General features: G+C 39.2%; 1 protein-coding gene across 8 annotated transcripts in view; it reads right to left on the minus strand.

Annotated features, from left to right (window-relative positions):
* Positions 1–15,912, minus strand: part of kif13a (kinesin family member 13A) — a 188,081-nt gene that overhangs the window by 43,649 nt on the left and 128,520 nt on the right. For 6 of the 8 annotated variants that reach the window (XM_052017038.1, XM_052017036.1, XM_052017040.1 and 3 more), the window contains 9 exons: positions 13,719–13,865; positions 12,555–12,704; positions 12,144–12,308; positions 9,424–9,597; positions 8,589–8,740; positions 7,739–7,871; positions 7,156–7,302; positions 5,758–5,790; positions 31–130 (listed from right to left, as the gene is read on the minus strand). In XM_052017038.1, coding sequence (XP_051872998.1) covers positions 31–130; positions 5,758–5,790; positions 7,156–7,302; positions 7,739–7,871; positions 8,589–8,740; positions 9,424–9,597; positions 12,144–12,308; positions 12,555–12,704; positions 13,719–13,865 — 1,201 coding nt within the window. The remainder of the gene's footprint in view (positions 1–30; positions 131–5,757; positions 5,791–7,155; positions 7,303–7,738; positions 7,872–8,588; positions 8,741–9,423; positions 9,598–12,143; positions 12,309–12,554; positions 12,705–13,718; positions 13,866–15,912) is intronic. The other 2 variants (XM_052017039.1, XM_052017037.1) reach the window with 1 other exon arrangement.

The following is a 15,912-nucleotide window of genomic DNA, read 5'->3' on the forward strand; positions in this document are numbered from 1 at the left end:
TCGTACCATTATTGATTGAAGTCCACATACCTTGCTTGTTGATTATTTTCTGAATTTGTTCATCTAAATATTCTCGACGCTTCATCAATGCATCAGACCATCTCTCTCGCACTTCATTCAAATCTTCCTCCTGAACAATTACAAGGATTAAGATATAAACCGCTATGAGTGTTCATATTTCCGAAGAGAACATTATAAAATACATCAAGTGTGGTGCCACTGAACAGTTTTACAAGTTAAAGGAAGCTTTGCTTTGCTTTCCCAGAATGCTGGATGAACTTTCCACCTAAAACATTCCCAATTTACATCCAGTGTCACTTTTCATTCATGCCTGTAATTTCATTATTATAATAGATTCAATAAAACAGATTCCCTCATATCAATCATGAAACACTACCTTATTCAGAGTTCTGCACCCAAGTTCAGAAGGCATGAATTCATTACAAAATTGGTGAATACCTGCTTGTTATGTGACTATGGAGATAACTGAGAAACCCAACCTTATCCACAACATAGGCAGTCACATATGCACATCCCAGTCGAGGTCAGTTGATAAGCATCAACCCTGGGAATCATGACCAATTTTTGTTATCTCCCCAAATCAGTAGCCCCAAGACCAATTACAATCTTCTCTGTGAAATCTGCAAATTCACTGCAGTTGGGTACTGAAGCTAACTTGCAGGTCTGTATGCTTCAGTTCCAAATAGTTTCATACATTTGACAACAAAGGTATCAGTGGAACAATGTACTATATATGATCAAATATAACTTTATGAAAGTAACTTGGAAAATAAACAAATTTGTAACAATTGTAGAACTGTACAGTGGCACTGTAGTGTTGAAGATATTTGCTGTTGAGCCTTTAGTTCACCAATATATTTGATAACAGAAGTTCAACTGAGGTTTGATTTTGTAATGGTTAAGAAATGGATACGGCTCTTTACATGAACGTTCATTTGCTTTCAAATACCCCATGCAGTGGTTTCATGCATTCATGCTTTGGCATGGAACTTATAGTATCAGCAGTTTAATGCTCATTATTGTTGCAAGTAGCATAGAGGAAGCCCTTCAAAATGTTAGTAAATGCAGGAATCGAAATACTCAATGATCACCATTTGTAGTAACTTGATTTGCTATTTTCAAGTGCAATTAGATTCATGCAATATTCTCAAGGAAATCAAAGAGATCATTTTTGTTTTATAAACATGATCAACAAAAATAAAATTTACATTTGCATCCTGTAAATGGTAAGGTACTAAATAATTTTGTTTTTTTCAAAAACAATAATATGAAACCTTCCTTTACAAATACTTCAAAATTCAATATGGAAACATACTTGTGCTGGGCCATTATTAGGAGAGGGGGCACTCTTTTGTCAATTAAGTGAGTATGCATCACCAATTGGATTAATTTTCATACTTTGGTACAGTTTAAAAAGTTCATTTTTTCATTCCAATAGCTTTTTTACCCCTAATGTAGTATTTCGAACCCTGCTTCAATACATATAGGTAAAATGGAGATGGAGCAAATCTTTTTCTACCTGCATTTTTCTTAAAGAAAAAAGAAAAATCTTTTTAGCGTTACCTCAAACAAACAGAAAATGGAAGGTAGCCATTATTCCAGGCTAAACTTAAATCAAGCTGCAACCACTCCTGTACAACTTAATCTACCTTTCAGAACATTTCCTTTTAATTTGGAAGAATATCAGAGATTTAATGGCTAAAATTATTAAGCCAAATTCTCTTTTTGTTTGTAGCTTCTCATAACTCAAATACTGGTCAAACTACTGGAATCACATTCTTAGATTTAATAGATCTAAATCTAATAAATCTAATTCTTAGATTTATAGCTGAGAACTGTATTTACCAAGACTTATTTATAAGATGTTGGAGGAAAATAGCCCCATTTCCATAGAAGAAACCCCTTCTTGTTTTCAATCTTCATTTCTCCTAATTTACAATTTTTATAATTTTCTTAAGTAAATCTAACTTTAAGTTACTGTGTACAGATTTACTTCAATGTTATGTCCAAGGTGGCAAATAAGGGATAAGGAATTATGTCAATGTATCATTAATGCAAACCTGTCTTCACAGTAAACTCTGAATGAAGTTTGCTTGTTGATAAACTCTTGTTAGTGCTTCAGAACCAGGAAAAGTAAATGGGGAGGTCTTGGGGATAGTCCGTATTACAGTAGAGGAGATGCTGGGTGTCTTAAAAGGTTTTGAAGGCAATCAAATCTCCAGGGCCTGTCCATGTATATCCAAGAACAATGTGAAAGGGTAGAAAAGAAATTGCAGGAACCCTGGCTGAGATGTTTGCATCATCTTTAGCCACAGATGAGATGCCATTAGACTGGCAGGTAGCAAACGTTTGCCTTTATTTAAGAAGGATGGCAAAGGAAAACCTGGGAACTATAGACCAACAAGTCTAACATCTGTGGTAGTGAAGTCACTAGAGAGGATTCTGAGGGATAAGAGATACGTACATCTGGAAAGACAGGGATAGTCAGCATGGCTTTGTGCATTGGGGATCATGTCTTATGAACTTGGTTGAGTTTTTGATGACGTGACCAAGCTGATGAGGGCAGGGCGATAGATATGGTTTATATGGACTTCAGTAAGCCCTTGGATAAGGTTCCACGTGGTAGACTGCTCTGTAATGTTAGATTGCATGGAATCTAGGGACAGCTGGCTAATTGGATACACAATTGGCTTGATGATAGAAAGCAGAGGGTGATGGTGGAAGGTTGTTTCTCGGGCTGGGGGCCCGTGACCAGTGGTGTGCCTCGGGGGTCCTTGTTGGGCCCTTTGTTGTTTGTCATTTATATCAACAATTTGGATAAGAATGTACAGGCATAGTTAGTAAGTTTGCAGATGACCCTAAAATAGGTGGTATAGTTGACAAGGAAGAAGGTTATCAAAAATTACAGGGGGATCTTGATCAGCTGAGAAAGTGGGCCGAGGAATGACAAATGGAGTTTAATTTGGATAAGTGTGAGGTGTTGCATTTTGGAAAGTCAAATCCAGGTAGGATTTTCACAGTGAATGGCAGGGCCCTGGGGAATGTTACAGAACAGAGGGACCTTGGAGTACTAGTACATGGTTCACTGAAAGTGGAGTCACAGGAATAAAGGGTGGTGAAGGCGGCTTTTGGCACGCTGGCCTTCATAAGTTAGGGCATTGAGTATAAACGTTGGGAGGTCATGGTGCAGTTGTACAGGATGCTGGTGAGGCTGTACTTAGAGTACTGTGTTCAGTTTTGGTCACCCTGCCATGGAAAAGATGCTATTAAGCTAGAAAGAGTGCAGAAAAGATTTACAAGCATGTTGCCAGGACTTGAGGGACAGAGGTACAGGGAGGGGTTGGACAGGCTAGGACTTTATTCCTTAGAGCATAGCAGATTGAGAGGTGATCTTATAGAGGTGCATAAAATCATGAGGGGCATAGATTGGGTGAATGCAGTCAGTCTTTTTCCTAGGGTTGGGGAATCAAGAACTAGAGGGCATAGGTTTAAGGTGAGGGGGTAAGATTTAATAGGAACCTGAGGGGCAATTTTGTTTTAAACACGAAGGGTAGTATCTATGTCAAATGAGCTGCCAGAGGAAGTGGTTGAAGCAGGCAATAACAACAACTTTTGAAGGATAGTTGGACAAGTACATGGATTGGAAAGGTTTAGAAGGTTATGGGCCAAACGCTAACAAATGGGACTAGCTTGGATGGGGCATCTTGGTCGGCACGAACCAGTTGGGCTAAAGGGCCTGTTTCCATGGTGTATAATTCTATGACTCTAGTGCTGTTAGATACCGGCCCCAGTATCATTAAGAATTGGGCTGGCAATGTTAAAACATTTGCAAAATAATTTGGATAAAGTCTTCCTCCTGTATGTCCCAATATGGGCATTGTTACTTCAGGACAATTTCACTTTATGTGAGAATTAGTTTAAATAATTGGCTCCCTTCTGAATTTAACCACTACCATATACATTACACTTTACTTATGCGACCAAGTATGACATTGCACAGTTGTGGCAATGATTATGTCTCCAATGGGATGAAATGTCTGTTCGTGTATAGAATTGAGACTTTGTTCAAGGCCTCGTAGCCATTGCTTGTCCATGTAGAATGAACTCTCTCAACAAGATAATAGCAGAGGCATTTTAATTTGCTCCACGTTTGTAGTCTAACAAGAGGGAAGATAATCTGCCAGAGGTCCTTTAAAGATCATTATCCATTGTCCCTAGTGTCAGGTGCTCACTGTTTTATGGACTGGGGTGGTTTGTTTGTGGGAATTGTTAACATTAATAAGAATTGTTAACACCACCCCTTTTTATTTTGGGATGGTTGGTGCTCATTGGCCTCAATCAAATGATTACAACAAAGAACAACTTCACAATGACCAAGTTGCTTTCAAGGATCAGTTTCATTTAGGTCTAGAGAAAAATTCTTCCAAAAATGTGATACCAGAGTCATGAAAAAAATAGGATTGTAGGATTTAATGTCTTTTTATATTATAAAACCGAGTATAGGCAGGCGAGGCATTAATGCATCACTGATCCCTGACGATCCTTACAGCCGCCATGGTCATTGCTATGATTGATCTGTAGAAATAAAATGACTAAAAGTTCTCAGCAATTGTTGGTCTGTAGCAATGATTGTTCTTTGGATTCCAGCAACTCTGACTTTCAACAAATAACATGGGAGCTGAAATAAGTCAATTAATTTCTTGATCAAAAAAAAATTTGCCATGATCAGAATTTGGAAAGGAGGATTCAACATTTTTCCTATATATTATTAGCATTCAACGGAACAGCGAAATATTATATATATATGCTTTCTAAAATCAAACCACTTTTTGCATACATGAATTAACAAGTTTAGTTAAAATCCTGATCAATTCTTCAAACTGAGTTGCAGATTAATGTTTGTTTTGTTTTTCACACAGGCATAACTTCCACATAACCTCAGACTGTACTGAACTAGAAGGACGTGGGGAAAAAGAAGTCACTTGTCCATTTCCTTAATTACTGAAATATTATAAATGTTGAATTATAAGATGCTTTGCTTAATGATCTGATGGATAGATGACTTCTACCATGCCAATTTCCAAAAGATGTCATACAGGACAATGAAATGGGACTTCAATACCTGACTGGGTTGTAAAACAGTCTGGGAAGAAAACAACAAAATGTTGTCAAAACTTGAAGCAGCATTCTAAATTACTGAAGTGACAAGTTGGCGAACTGTCATAGACGCACTGGCTGCAAGAAAACACAGCATAAATTTCTTGTATCTGTGATCACCATGAAGGTGGAAAATGGAATTTGAACCTAATAACACATGATTCTGCATGGACCCACACCAACTTCATTCCCATGCATTTACTTCAGCTTTCTACAAATCAATATTGTTTGCCATTAGTCACCCTACGCAAGGATTAACTTTTGTCTCGCACGTATCAACCGTGCCACTTAAAGGTTCTGATTCTAGTAACAAATAACAATCTCATTTTAAATAGCTTCAAACAATTATCATAATGTTAAGTCAAGCATGATTAGAAGAAACATTAATTTCCAGTGCTATGCAACATTTATTGCATCTTAGACAATTATAGCTGGGTATTAAAACATGAATGTTTAGAAAGTGCACACAATACATGTTAAAACCTAATTTTTCCATCTCCATTGCATAAGTTGCGAGTCAGTTGCTGATGCTGGCCAATGTTGTGCTTCATGCCATATAGCTTATAGTAGCAACAATACCTGGTAACTATCCATATCCTCCTCCTCCTCTTTCTGGCAGGAGAAAATAAACTTAGTAAAGACACCTTCATGGAAACATTTCAAAACACTACTTTATCACTTAAGTTTTACATGATTTGTAATAAGTACAGATTATTTTGGATTAATCAAAATTATGCAAACATCGAAAGGAATAAACTCAAAGGAAAAAATTCACACTTGACACAGCAAAAAATTAATTGAACGGTAGTAACCTGAGACAAGATTTGGATGGATTGTAAACAAATTAATGGAAACTCTTTTCACAGGGTATTAATTCACATTACATTTTGTTATAATGCAAAGAGCATTAGTTATTCCTGAGCTGTAAAATAAAACTGTGAAAGTCAGTTTTATGGTCTAGTTTAAATAAGATAACCCTGGGAATCATGACCAGGATTTCCTCTAACCCATTACATGCACTAATAGTTCCCTTAAGGAAATTCCTGAAATTTAGAAAACAGTTTTCAACTAAACTTTGACAATGAATGAATTCATCAAAACCAATGGAACTCAGTGCAATTAACCATGAAAATTTTTCTGACTTCAAAAGGATTTAGAAAAAAAGCCCACAAAAATATTGCCATCTAATTAAAGAAACATAAGCTACTTTCAATGCAAAGTGAGCACCCTTCCAAAAAATTAATATACAAGGATAATTTTAAACAATCAACTCTTCATTTTAAAAAAAAAATCATTTGGTGGAAATCTGAAAGCAAACCATTAACAATGACATTCAAGTATCCAATCTAATTGACTCACTAAAACAATATATCCTGAATCACATATAACCTTATACCAAGAGGGAGAAAAACCATTAGAAAGGAGAGTGAATCATCTTCTCTCACTATCTCAGTGATTTTGCATGCAGCTGAAGTTCCAGCGTTGTTTTATTTTGGGTCAGCTGGCACTTCTGCAGATTTCATTAAAATTGGACTAGTTCTGGAGACTGAGGTGCACTGTTTGAGGATGCTTTAGAGGTTTGGCAATTGAAGTATCTTCCAGGAAACAGGGATATTACACCACAACTTTCACATATTTTACAAAGTAGTTTCAGCATCGATTAGCACAGACATAGCACTACAAGTCATGCCAATAAACACAAACTCCATGAAAGGAATCCTTGTGGATGTTGTTGCACATCAAGAATCACCTTTTTTTTTTGAAAAATGACTTTTAATCCCCTCTGCAAGCAATATAACACATGAACTTATTTTTGTTTTTCTCCCCCCCCAGAGCATTATTCATATTTCTTTTGCTATTCAGGTTTTACCACCAGATATTTCAATTTGTCGACAAAAATTATCAAAATTCAGGTTCATAACATGGTCTCAGTAAGCCAGCTGTGTAAGATCCCTTAACTTTAAGCAAGTCCCTTACCTGATAACTATCCAAGGGTCTCTGCAGTTTAGTGGATCTGGCAGAAATGCATCCTATGGAAACAGACAATATAGCCTCCACCATAAGTGGCAACGTCCCTGAGTGCTGGACAGGTTTAACGATGACCTCAATTCTACGAGATTGGCCCTGACCAAAAATGCACAGACAAAAAGTGGAATTCAATTTAACTGAATATGACATGTAATGAAAGTACAAGATGAATTCCGACTACCATAAGCAAAGCTCCACAGAACTCTAAACAAAGGCATGAAAATAGTTCTCAAATAATTGAATGTCACAAACAACTCACATTTATATACTGTCTTTAACGTGGTAATACATTGCAGGATTACTACTTCACAAGATGCAATAAACAAAAATGGCACCAATTATCATAGATAATTATTATAGATCCATAGATCATTATCATACTTAGGAAATAAAGGATAAATTGCTCAAATTTCTGTCAATGTTTTAAGCCATTTGCATTTAACCTTTTCACTTATTGGAGCTTACAATGTGATCTCATACGAAGTACATAAATCCTTTCCTCAATTAGCAATATCTTATAAAGTCTAAGTACCTGTCTAATCTGGAAGACACCCCCAGTGTTGACATCCTTGGCCTGAGTCAGCTCCACTGCTGTGTATTCTCCCATTTCATTCAGTTCCTGCACTGAGATCCACATCTCAATTCTACGTGTGACTTCACTCCACCTATTTCAACAGAAAGCCAACCACATATGATAAGAGTTCCAAGCATTGCTACTTGACCAACAGAATCTGATAAAACATAGCTTTTGCACATAGCCTATATCAACATCTCTGGCTTGAATAACAGTGGGATGCCATATCCCCTCATGTGTCTTTACCCAAAGCTGTGAACATTAGCAAAATATTAAAAATGAGATGCACTGACAGTCTACTGTTTTCAACCAAACTGTTCATATCTCTAAATTAGTGAAACTCAACAGGATTGCTTCTGACAGAAAAAAAAACAATGGCAGCACTGGAAAGGTCTTGAATTTCTATGTTTGAAACTAGTTTAGCATAGTTGTAACGTGGATGATGACAAACAATGAAAGAAACCACAGGCAAACTACGCAAGGAATTCATTAATTGGATGATAGGTTGGTGCAGTGAGGAGACATAATAAACAGCCATGCAAAACTTGCATTGTTTCCCCCATTTACTGCACTGAAAACTCATCATTTACTTAGTACAGAGAAAACAAGTATTTCAGATATTAAGTGAATCAACCAGCACCAAGAGTACAGCTTGAAACTGCATTTTGTATACATACGAAATTGGAAGACAATATCACCTTCTATAATAAAACATAAATGAATAATTGAACAACTTAAGATTTTAGAATAAAGAAATTAAAACCAAGACCATTATCTAGGGCATCATGCACAGGAAGCTGCTCTGTACCTGTCACGTAGTGTGCGTGTTTTTGCTTGCAGTGCATCGACTTCCCACATAGTCCTGCCATTACCTGCACACCGATGGCCCCAGACTTCAATAGCGAGTGCTCCTTCAGAGATAAACTCCAGAAATTCCTCCGTAACATGCACCACAAAATCCTGGAATGGTGCATGTAAACACAGCACTTACTTCATGACTAAGAACAAGGCAATGAAATAGACTACAGTTTTCAATCCAGTCTTCCAGGTTATTCTTTTAATAATCCATGTGACAAAACAGTGATTACAATGCCTTTTGGCTTCGTCCATTGCAGAACAAAATACATATCCGACATGCAGTTCTGGTCACCACACCAGATGGATGTGGCTACAGGAGGTGATTGTGCTGGAGAGTAGAGGAGGTTCAATGGGGAGAGATTGGATAGGCTGGGTTTGTTTTCCCTGGAGCAAAGGAGATTGAGGGATGACCTGACAGAAGTATATAAGATTACGAGAGACATAGATAAGATAGAAAGTCAAAATATATGTTCACATGATAGGAGTATCAAAAGTGGGAGGGCATAGCTTTAAGGTAAGAGGAGTTTTGAAGGGGACCTGTGGGGTATTTTCTTTTATATATACAGAGAGTGGTTGATATCTCTGACACTGCCAGACAAAGTGATGGAATCAGATACAATTACCACATACAAACATCCACTTAAATGGGCAAGGCATAGAAGGATACAGACTTAATGCAGGCAAATGGGATTTGTGTAGATGGGCAAAAGGTTGGAATGGCTGTGGTGGGCCAAGGGCCTGTTTCTGTGCTGTACAAATCCATGACCTTATGATGTCCTGCTCACCTTACTGTGGTCAAATTTCACCGTGTACTGAATGGCCTTGTTTTTGATTGAAGGCATATCTGGATTGACCATTGGGGGTGCAACTGTTTGTTCAGAGTGCTCCCAGAAGACATATTGGCAGAATACAAAGTTTGACAGATTGATAGGCAGTCCTGTTGCTTCTTTTATTTTTACCTGTTGAGATAATGTGGCAATTTGAGAACTTCTCACCAACCCAAACTTTATTAAAATAAAATTACTGGTGGCACTGCATACAAAGTTTTTATTCCCAAATTTGGAATTTCACTTCTGAGTTGCTGTGAATTTTTCATGGACTGTTTAGAACTCTGGTATCAAGCTTCGTGTTGGGCCTCAGAGGTAGCAGAAACATTATCGTGCACTTTCAGCACTAATTTTATTTCAGAGGTGAATCTTAAATTTTAATACTGGCTGCAACTTGGTTTTTGGCACCGTCTTCTTCTCATCCTCCAAATCACTGGTCTACAGTTCTGTCAATTATATACAACTGTTCAGAAAGCTGAACATGCATTGGCCCTGTGATAATTGCCAATATGTTATTGAGCAGGCTTGAAAACAAAACAGCTGACATTAGAGAGTCATTAGTGCAGCTGCTTAACAAATAAGGTGCAAGGCTGTTTTGTAAAATGGATGGTATAACTATATACTCTGTACTGCAGTTTTATTCTAAAATATCACTGATATCAATATATTCGCAGCAGAAATGAGAGCCTAAATCTCACAAGTTAATATTGTAAACTGTGACCATGTCCAACACCTGGGCACCTCTATTACTTCTACCTCAACTTATCCTTCCACATTTCCAATCTCTTATCAGAACGATTTTCTGTCACCTTTGGAATATTATCCACCTCTATAATGAAGCTAATAGCAGGGCTTAGATTACCTGGAGGCTCAACCTCTCCACTATGCCTCAACTTCCTCATTTTCTCTCTTACAGAACTCCAGATTTGTTCCTTCACCCACAGATCTGACCCTTAAACCTTACCATGCTTCCACTGACTTCCTATACCTCCACTATTACCACTCCATGCCCCTCTGAACATCACCTATCACTACAACACCAGACACCTTTTATAGTTCTGATGAAGAGTCACTAACCTGTTCTGGTGAAGTGTCATTGATCTGAATTCTTGACCCCGTTTCTCTCACAGATGCTGCCTGACCTGTTGAGCAGTACCAGCTTTTTCTGCTTTTATTTCAGCTTTACAACATCTGCAGTTGTTGTTTTCTTCCTCATTTTATTCCCCATTTCCTGCACAGACTAGACAATCATTATATTCTACCCACTGCTTTCCCCCTCAGCATCTCCACCTTGTTTTCAGCTTACTGCCTTGAAACTCCTCTCTTTGACTAAAGTTTCAGCTGGGCTTTTCCCCCATTTTTCTTTCTTACCCTTGGTTAGGAAATACACATAGCCTAGTTGCTCTGTAAAGTGCTTTCAAATATCCCTTTGAAGAGGATTCAGATTAGTTTTTCATATACACCAGGGTGCAATGAAATTTCCTGGCTCGTGTAAAGCTCACAGAGTAAACAGCATACATGCTAATAACACATACAACAGTGATGAGCTCAAAACAACAGGATGGTACATAGTAGTGCAAACTGAAGTAGTACAAAAAGAAATGCAGAAGTGACAATAATGGAAGAGACAATGCAACGAGAATGAAAACACTGCAAGAAAGAAAACTACACACTCTGCAAATTAACATGCATTAGGGTTAGGTGTCGAGGAATAATGATCCCCATTGTGCTTGTTGCTCTCTTACTGGAGATTCAGAGTCACAAACAACTGCGACTTTGACATGGCCCACACCTTTACGGTTAGGTTGTTAGTTAGCGGGCAGTGGGAAAATTATCCCTCGTGTTCATTGACCTTGTTACTGGAGATTGGGTTAGGGTTAGGGCAGCTGAGTTCCACGATTTGAACAAGCATTTAAAACCCTCTCTGGTGCAACAAACAATCTGCTGGAGGAACTCAGCAGGTCGAGCAGCATCTGTGGGAGGAAAGGAATTGTCGATGCTTTGGGTCCTGATGCAAGGTTTCGTCTCAAAACATCAACAATTCCTTCCCCCGTACAGATGCTGCTCAACCCACTGAGTTCCTCCAGCAGATTGTTCGTTGCTCCATATTCCAGCATCTGCAGTCTCTTGTGTCACCATTAAAACCCCCTTTATTTCGTTCTCCTTCACAATGATTATTTTCTAATTCTCCTCATGTCATATATTTGGCAAAGGAGAATTGGACACTCATTCAAGCTGGAAATTTAAGACTGTTAATATGTACACTGCTCATCTTCTGCAGCTGGGGAACGGCCAGCCTAATCTCTCATCTCACATTCAATTCAGGTCATTCTAATTTTAACCAAATCTAACCATGTACTAGCAGTGGTCGTAGAGGAGGGGTGGTGGACTTAAAGACCAAGCATCATATCAGTCTGAAATTTAGAAAGTAGAAACCTCTACCATCAAAAAAAATCATCAGATTTAGGAAAATTATATACAACTGAATGTTCTTTTCAACCAAATTTTCAAGATGTGTGAAATAGTGAGTCTGAATGTTTTTTTTCCCCTCTCCTCCCCCCTCCAACTTTGTTTGATGTTAAAAAAATCATCTAATGCATGTAACAAAACTAACTTTCCTCACGGGTCAACCAGTATTCCCGGGATTTGCAATGATAATGAGGTTTATTCTCACTTACCCTGCAGGTCAATTTCTTTGCCATGTGCACAATCTCACCATTATTGTCCATTACTTCACAGCTCCCACTCTCACTTGAGTTCTCTGAGGAATCATCTCCGCCATCCTGACGTTCTGGAATCGCACCATTAACCCGCATTACTTCAACGTGGAGCCGGCCAGCAACCTTGATTCAATAGGGCAAACTTTACCATGTTACGCATTTCCCTCAGACTTTCTCCCCAATCACTGAGCAAATCATGTTGATACTTCCCCCGAGTTTTATATTTTGCAATCAAGCTGGTACAGAAACTAAACAGCGACATCCAGTTCTGTTTATCTTTTAGCTAAAGTACAGAAAGGCATAACTTTAATAAATTGATGCAGGGTTTAAGAAATGCTCAGGTTTATACCAATTTATGGTAACACTCACCTCCCCCTGCTGGCTGATGATGGGAACAGCATATTCAAGTTTTGCATCATGGTAAAGACATTCCAAGAAGACATTGGCTACACCAATCAGGTTATGGTTTTCTTGGGCCTCGTAGAATGGGTCTCCATGTTTACTGAGAATTTTATTGTACTGAAGTAGGATTTAAGGAAAAAAAACATAGAATAGGTTATAGTAAGAAAGCAAGTTCCCTCCATTTTGGAGAGGGAAGAGTGAAACTGGAACTTTAGACAATACTGTAGATTTGAATGACAGTTAATAGCGGCAGTTTTCATTCTGTACCTTTTTCCTGGAAGTAAATCCCAATCCATCCCTTCACCCTCAATGAATTTATCCAGTGAGTAACCTGGCTACTTTGAATGGGAAGTGTCCCATTTTAGTGCCTGGGCTGTGCTTGTTCACTGTACTAGAACAGGTTCTTGAGTTGGCCTCAATAACTTAAATAAAGGGCCTTTCAGGATATTCCAAAGGGCTCAACAACCAATAAATACTCTAGAGGTGTAACATATGGGGGAAAAAAAACCATAAGCCAAATTTACAACCTGTAAGCACACAAAAGTAGAACAAACTTGCCATGTTCCTCAAAAACAAAGGCCATGGCAACCTTTAGATGTATCTGAGAGGGCAACAGTGTCTTGGTTAAATCTGCAATCAGAAAAACAGTGCTTGTGGCAGTGCAGCATGTTCTCAGCCCTGCCTGGGATGTCAACCTCGATAATCTGTTTCCCTTTCTGGGACAGGCTAAAACCCATAAAAATCTGATTCAGAAAATTTCTGATTGATAGTGATGCCCAGTCAAAGTCTTCATATTTGAACACCAAACAAATTAGAATCAGATGTGGATAAGCCTGCAGTTGTTAACAGAAGTCACCCAGCATGGAAGTTAATCAGCAAGCAAAGCAGCACAGTCCCTTATTCAAGCAGCTTGGCCAAGAGTGGAAATTCATCAGTGCATGGAATTTGTAAACACAAATTCATACTCCAGCACGGTATACTGTAGCATGTTTGTGCACCATTATGCCCAACATATCCACTCTTATATGGCAACTCTAATTGGTAAATGTCAACATACTATATTAAGCAATGATGTACATTACAAAGTCTCCCTCTCAAACAGTTATGTACTTATGTACTCCTTGCACTCACATATTCAACCATGTCTTTCTCCTTCCAATCTTGATAGAGATCTCTCATATCAATCAGTTTGTTCTCCAGCTTCTCAATTGCCCACACTTGGGTACCTTTACCCTTGCGTCGAACTTGAATGGCGGATTCGCTTACAATTGCTCCTCTCTATTTTGAATGAACAACAAATTTAAAGCATGGAACAAACTGAATATCAATGCAAGTTGTCTTGAAGAACTGATACACCGCTTTGCTCATCTACATTAAAACCAAAGATAAAATATAATATGCATTGAACGCAGCTTCTGAAACAAAAGAAACACTTTTGGAAAGAGCAGATTCATCAGCATTTGTACTGAGAGAATACAGACTAGTTGGAAAATCCAAACTTAAATTATGAACTAGAGCCAAAACATGGAGGGAAAACAGAAACGACTGAAGGAGGGAACACTGAGTGGCAGAGCAGCACAGCTGGTCGAGCTGCTGCTCACAACTCCAGTGACAGATGTTTCAAAAGGGACTGGGACAGAGGTAAAAGAGGTGGGGGAGTGGCATTGCTAATCAAGGACAGTATCAAAGCTGCAGAAAGGGAAGACGTCCTGGAGGCATTGTCTACTGAGTCAGTGTGGGTGGAGGTCAGAAGCAGGAAGGGAGCAATCACTCTATTGGGAGTATTCTAAAGGCACCCCCAATAGCAGCAGAGATGCTGAGGAGCAGATCGGGAGACAGATTTTCAAAAGGTGCAAAAATAACAGGTTTGTTGTCATGGGTGATTTCAACTTCCCTAATATTGATTAGCACCTCCTGAGTGCAAAAGGTTTGGATGGGGCAGAATTTGTTAGGCGAGTCCGAGGATTCCTGACACAATATGTAGACAGGCCCACTAGAAGGGAAGCCATTCTGGATCTGGTACTAGGCAATAAACCTAGTCAGGTGTCAGATCTCTCGGTGGTGAGCATCTTGGAGACAGTGACCACAACTCCCTGACCTTTACCCTCGCCTTGGGGAGGGATAGGAGCAGACGGTATGGGAAAGTATTTAATTGGGGGAGGGAGAATTATGATGCTATTAGGCAGGGAACTTGGGACAGTAAATTGGGAGCAGATGTACTCAGGGAAATGCATAATGGAAATGTGGAGGTTGTCTGGCGATCTGGATAGGTTTGTCACATTGAGGCAGGAAAAGGATGGTACAGTGAAGGAACCATGGTTGACAAGAGTTGTGGAATAGCTAGTGAAGAGGAAGAAAGAAGCTTACTTAAGGTTTAGGAAGCAAGGATCAGACAGGGCTCTAGAGAGTTACAAGGTGGCCAGGAAGGAGCTTAAGAATGGACTTAGGAGAGCAAGGAGGGGACATGAGAAGGCCTTGGCGAGTAGGATTAAGGAAAACCCGAAGGCGTTCCACTCGTATGTGAAGAACAGGAGGATGACTAGAGTGAAGGTAGGACTGATTAAGGATAGAGGAGGAAACACGTGGCTGGAGTCGGAGGAGGTAGGGAGGTCCTTAATGAAAACTTTGCTTCAGTATTCACCAGTGAGAGAGACCTTGACATTTGTGAGGATAGCGTAAAACAAGCTGATAAGCTAGAACATGTTGGTTCAGAAGGAGGATGTGTTCGAACTTAAAGTTAAAACATTAAGATAGATAAATCCCCAGGGTCAGATGGGAATTATCCCAGGGTACTATAGGAAGTGAGGGAAGAGATTTCTGAGCCCTTGGCGATGATCTTTGCGTCCTCACTGGCCACAGGAATAGTACGAGATGATTGGAGGGTGGCAAGTGTTATTCCTCTGTTCAAGAAAGGGAGTAGGGATAACCCTGGGAATTATAGACCAGCGAGTCTTACTTCAGTGCTGGGCAAATTATTGGAAAAGATTCCTAGGGACAGGATTTATGAGCATTTGGAGAAGCATAGTCTGATTAGGGATAGTCAGCATGGCTTTGTGAGGGGCAGGTCATGCCTCACGAGCCTGATTGAATTCTTTGAGGATATTACAAAACACATTGATGAGCGTAGAGCAGTTGATGTGGTGTATATGGACTTTAGGAAGGCGTTTGATAAGGTTCCCCATGATAGGCTCATTCAGAAGGTTGGGAAACATGGGATCCAGGAAACTTGGCTGTGTGGATTTGGAATTGGCTTGCCCATAGAAGGCAGAGCATGGTGGTAGATGGAGCGTATTCTTCCTGGAGGTCGGTGACCAGTGGTGTTTGG

The sequence above is a fragment of the Pristis pectinata genome, chromosome 5 (genome assembly GCF_009764475.1).
Source record: "Pristis pectinata isolate sPriPec2 chromosome 5, sPriPec2.1.pri, whole genome shotgun sequence".
Taxonomy (NCBI): Eukaryota; Metazoa; Chordata; class Chondrichthyes; order Rhinopristiformes; family Pristidae; genus Pristis; species Pristis pectinata.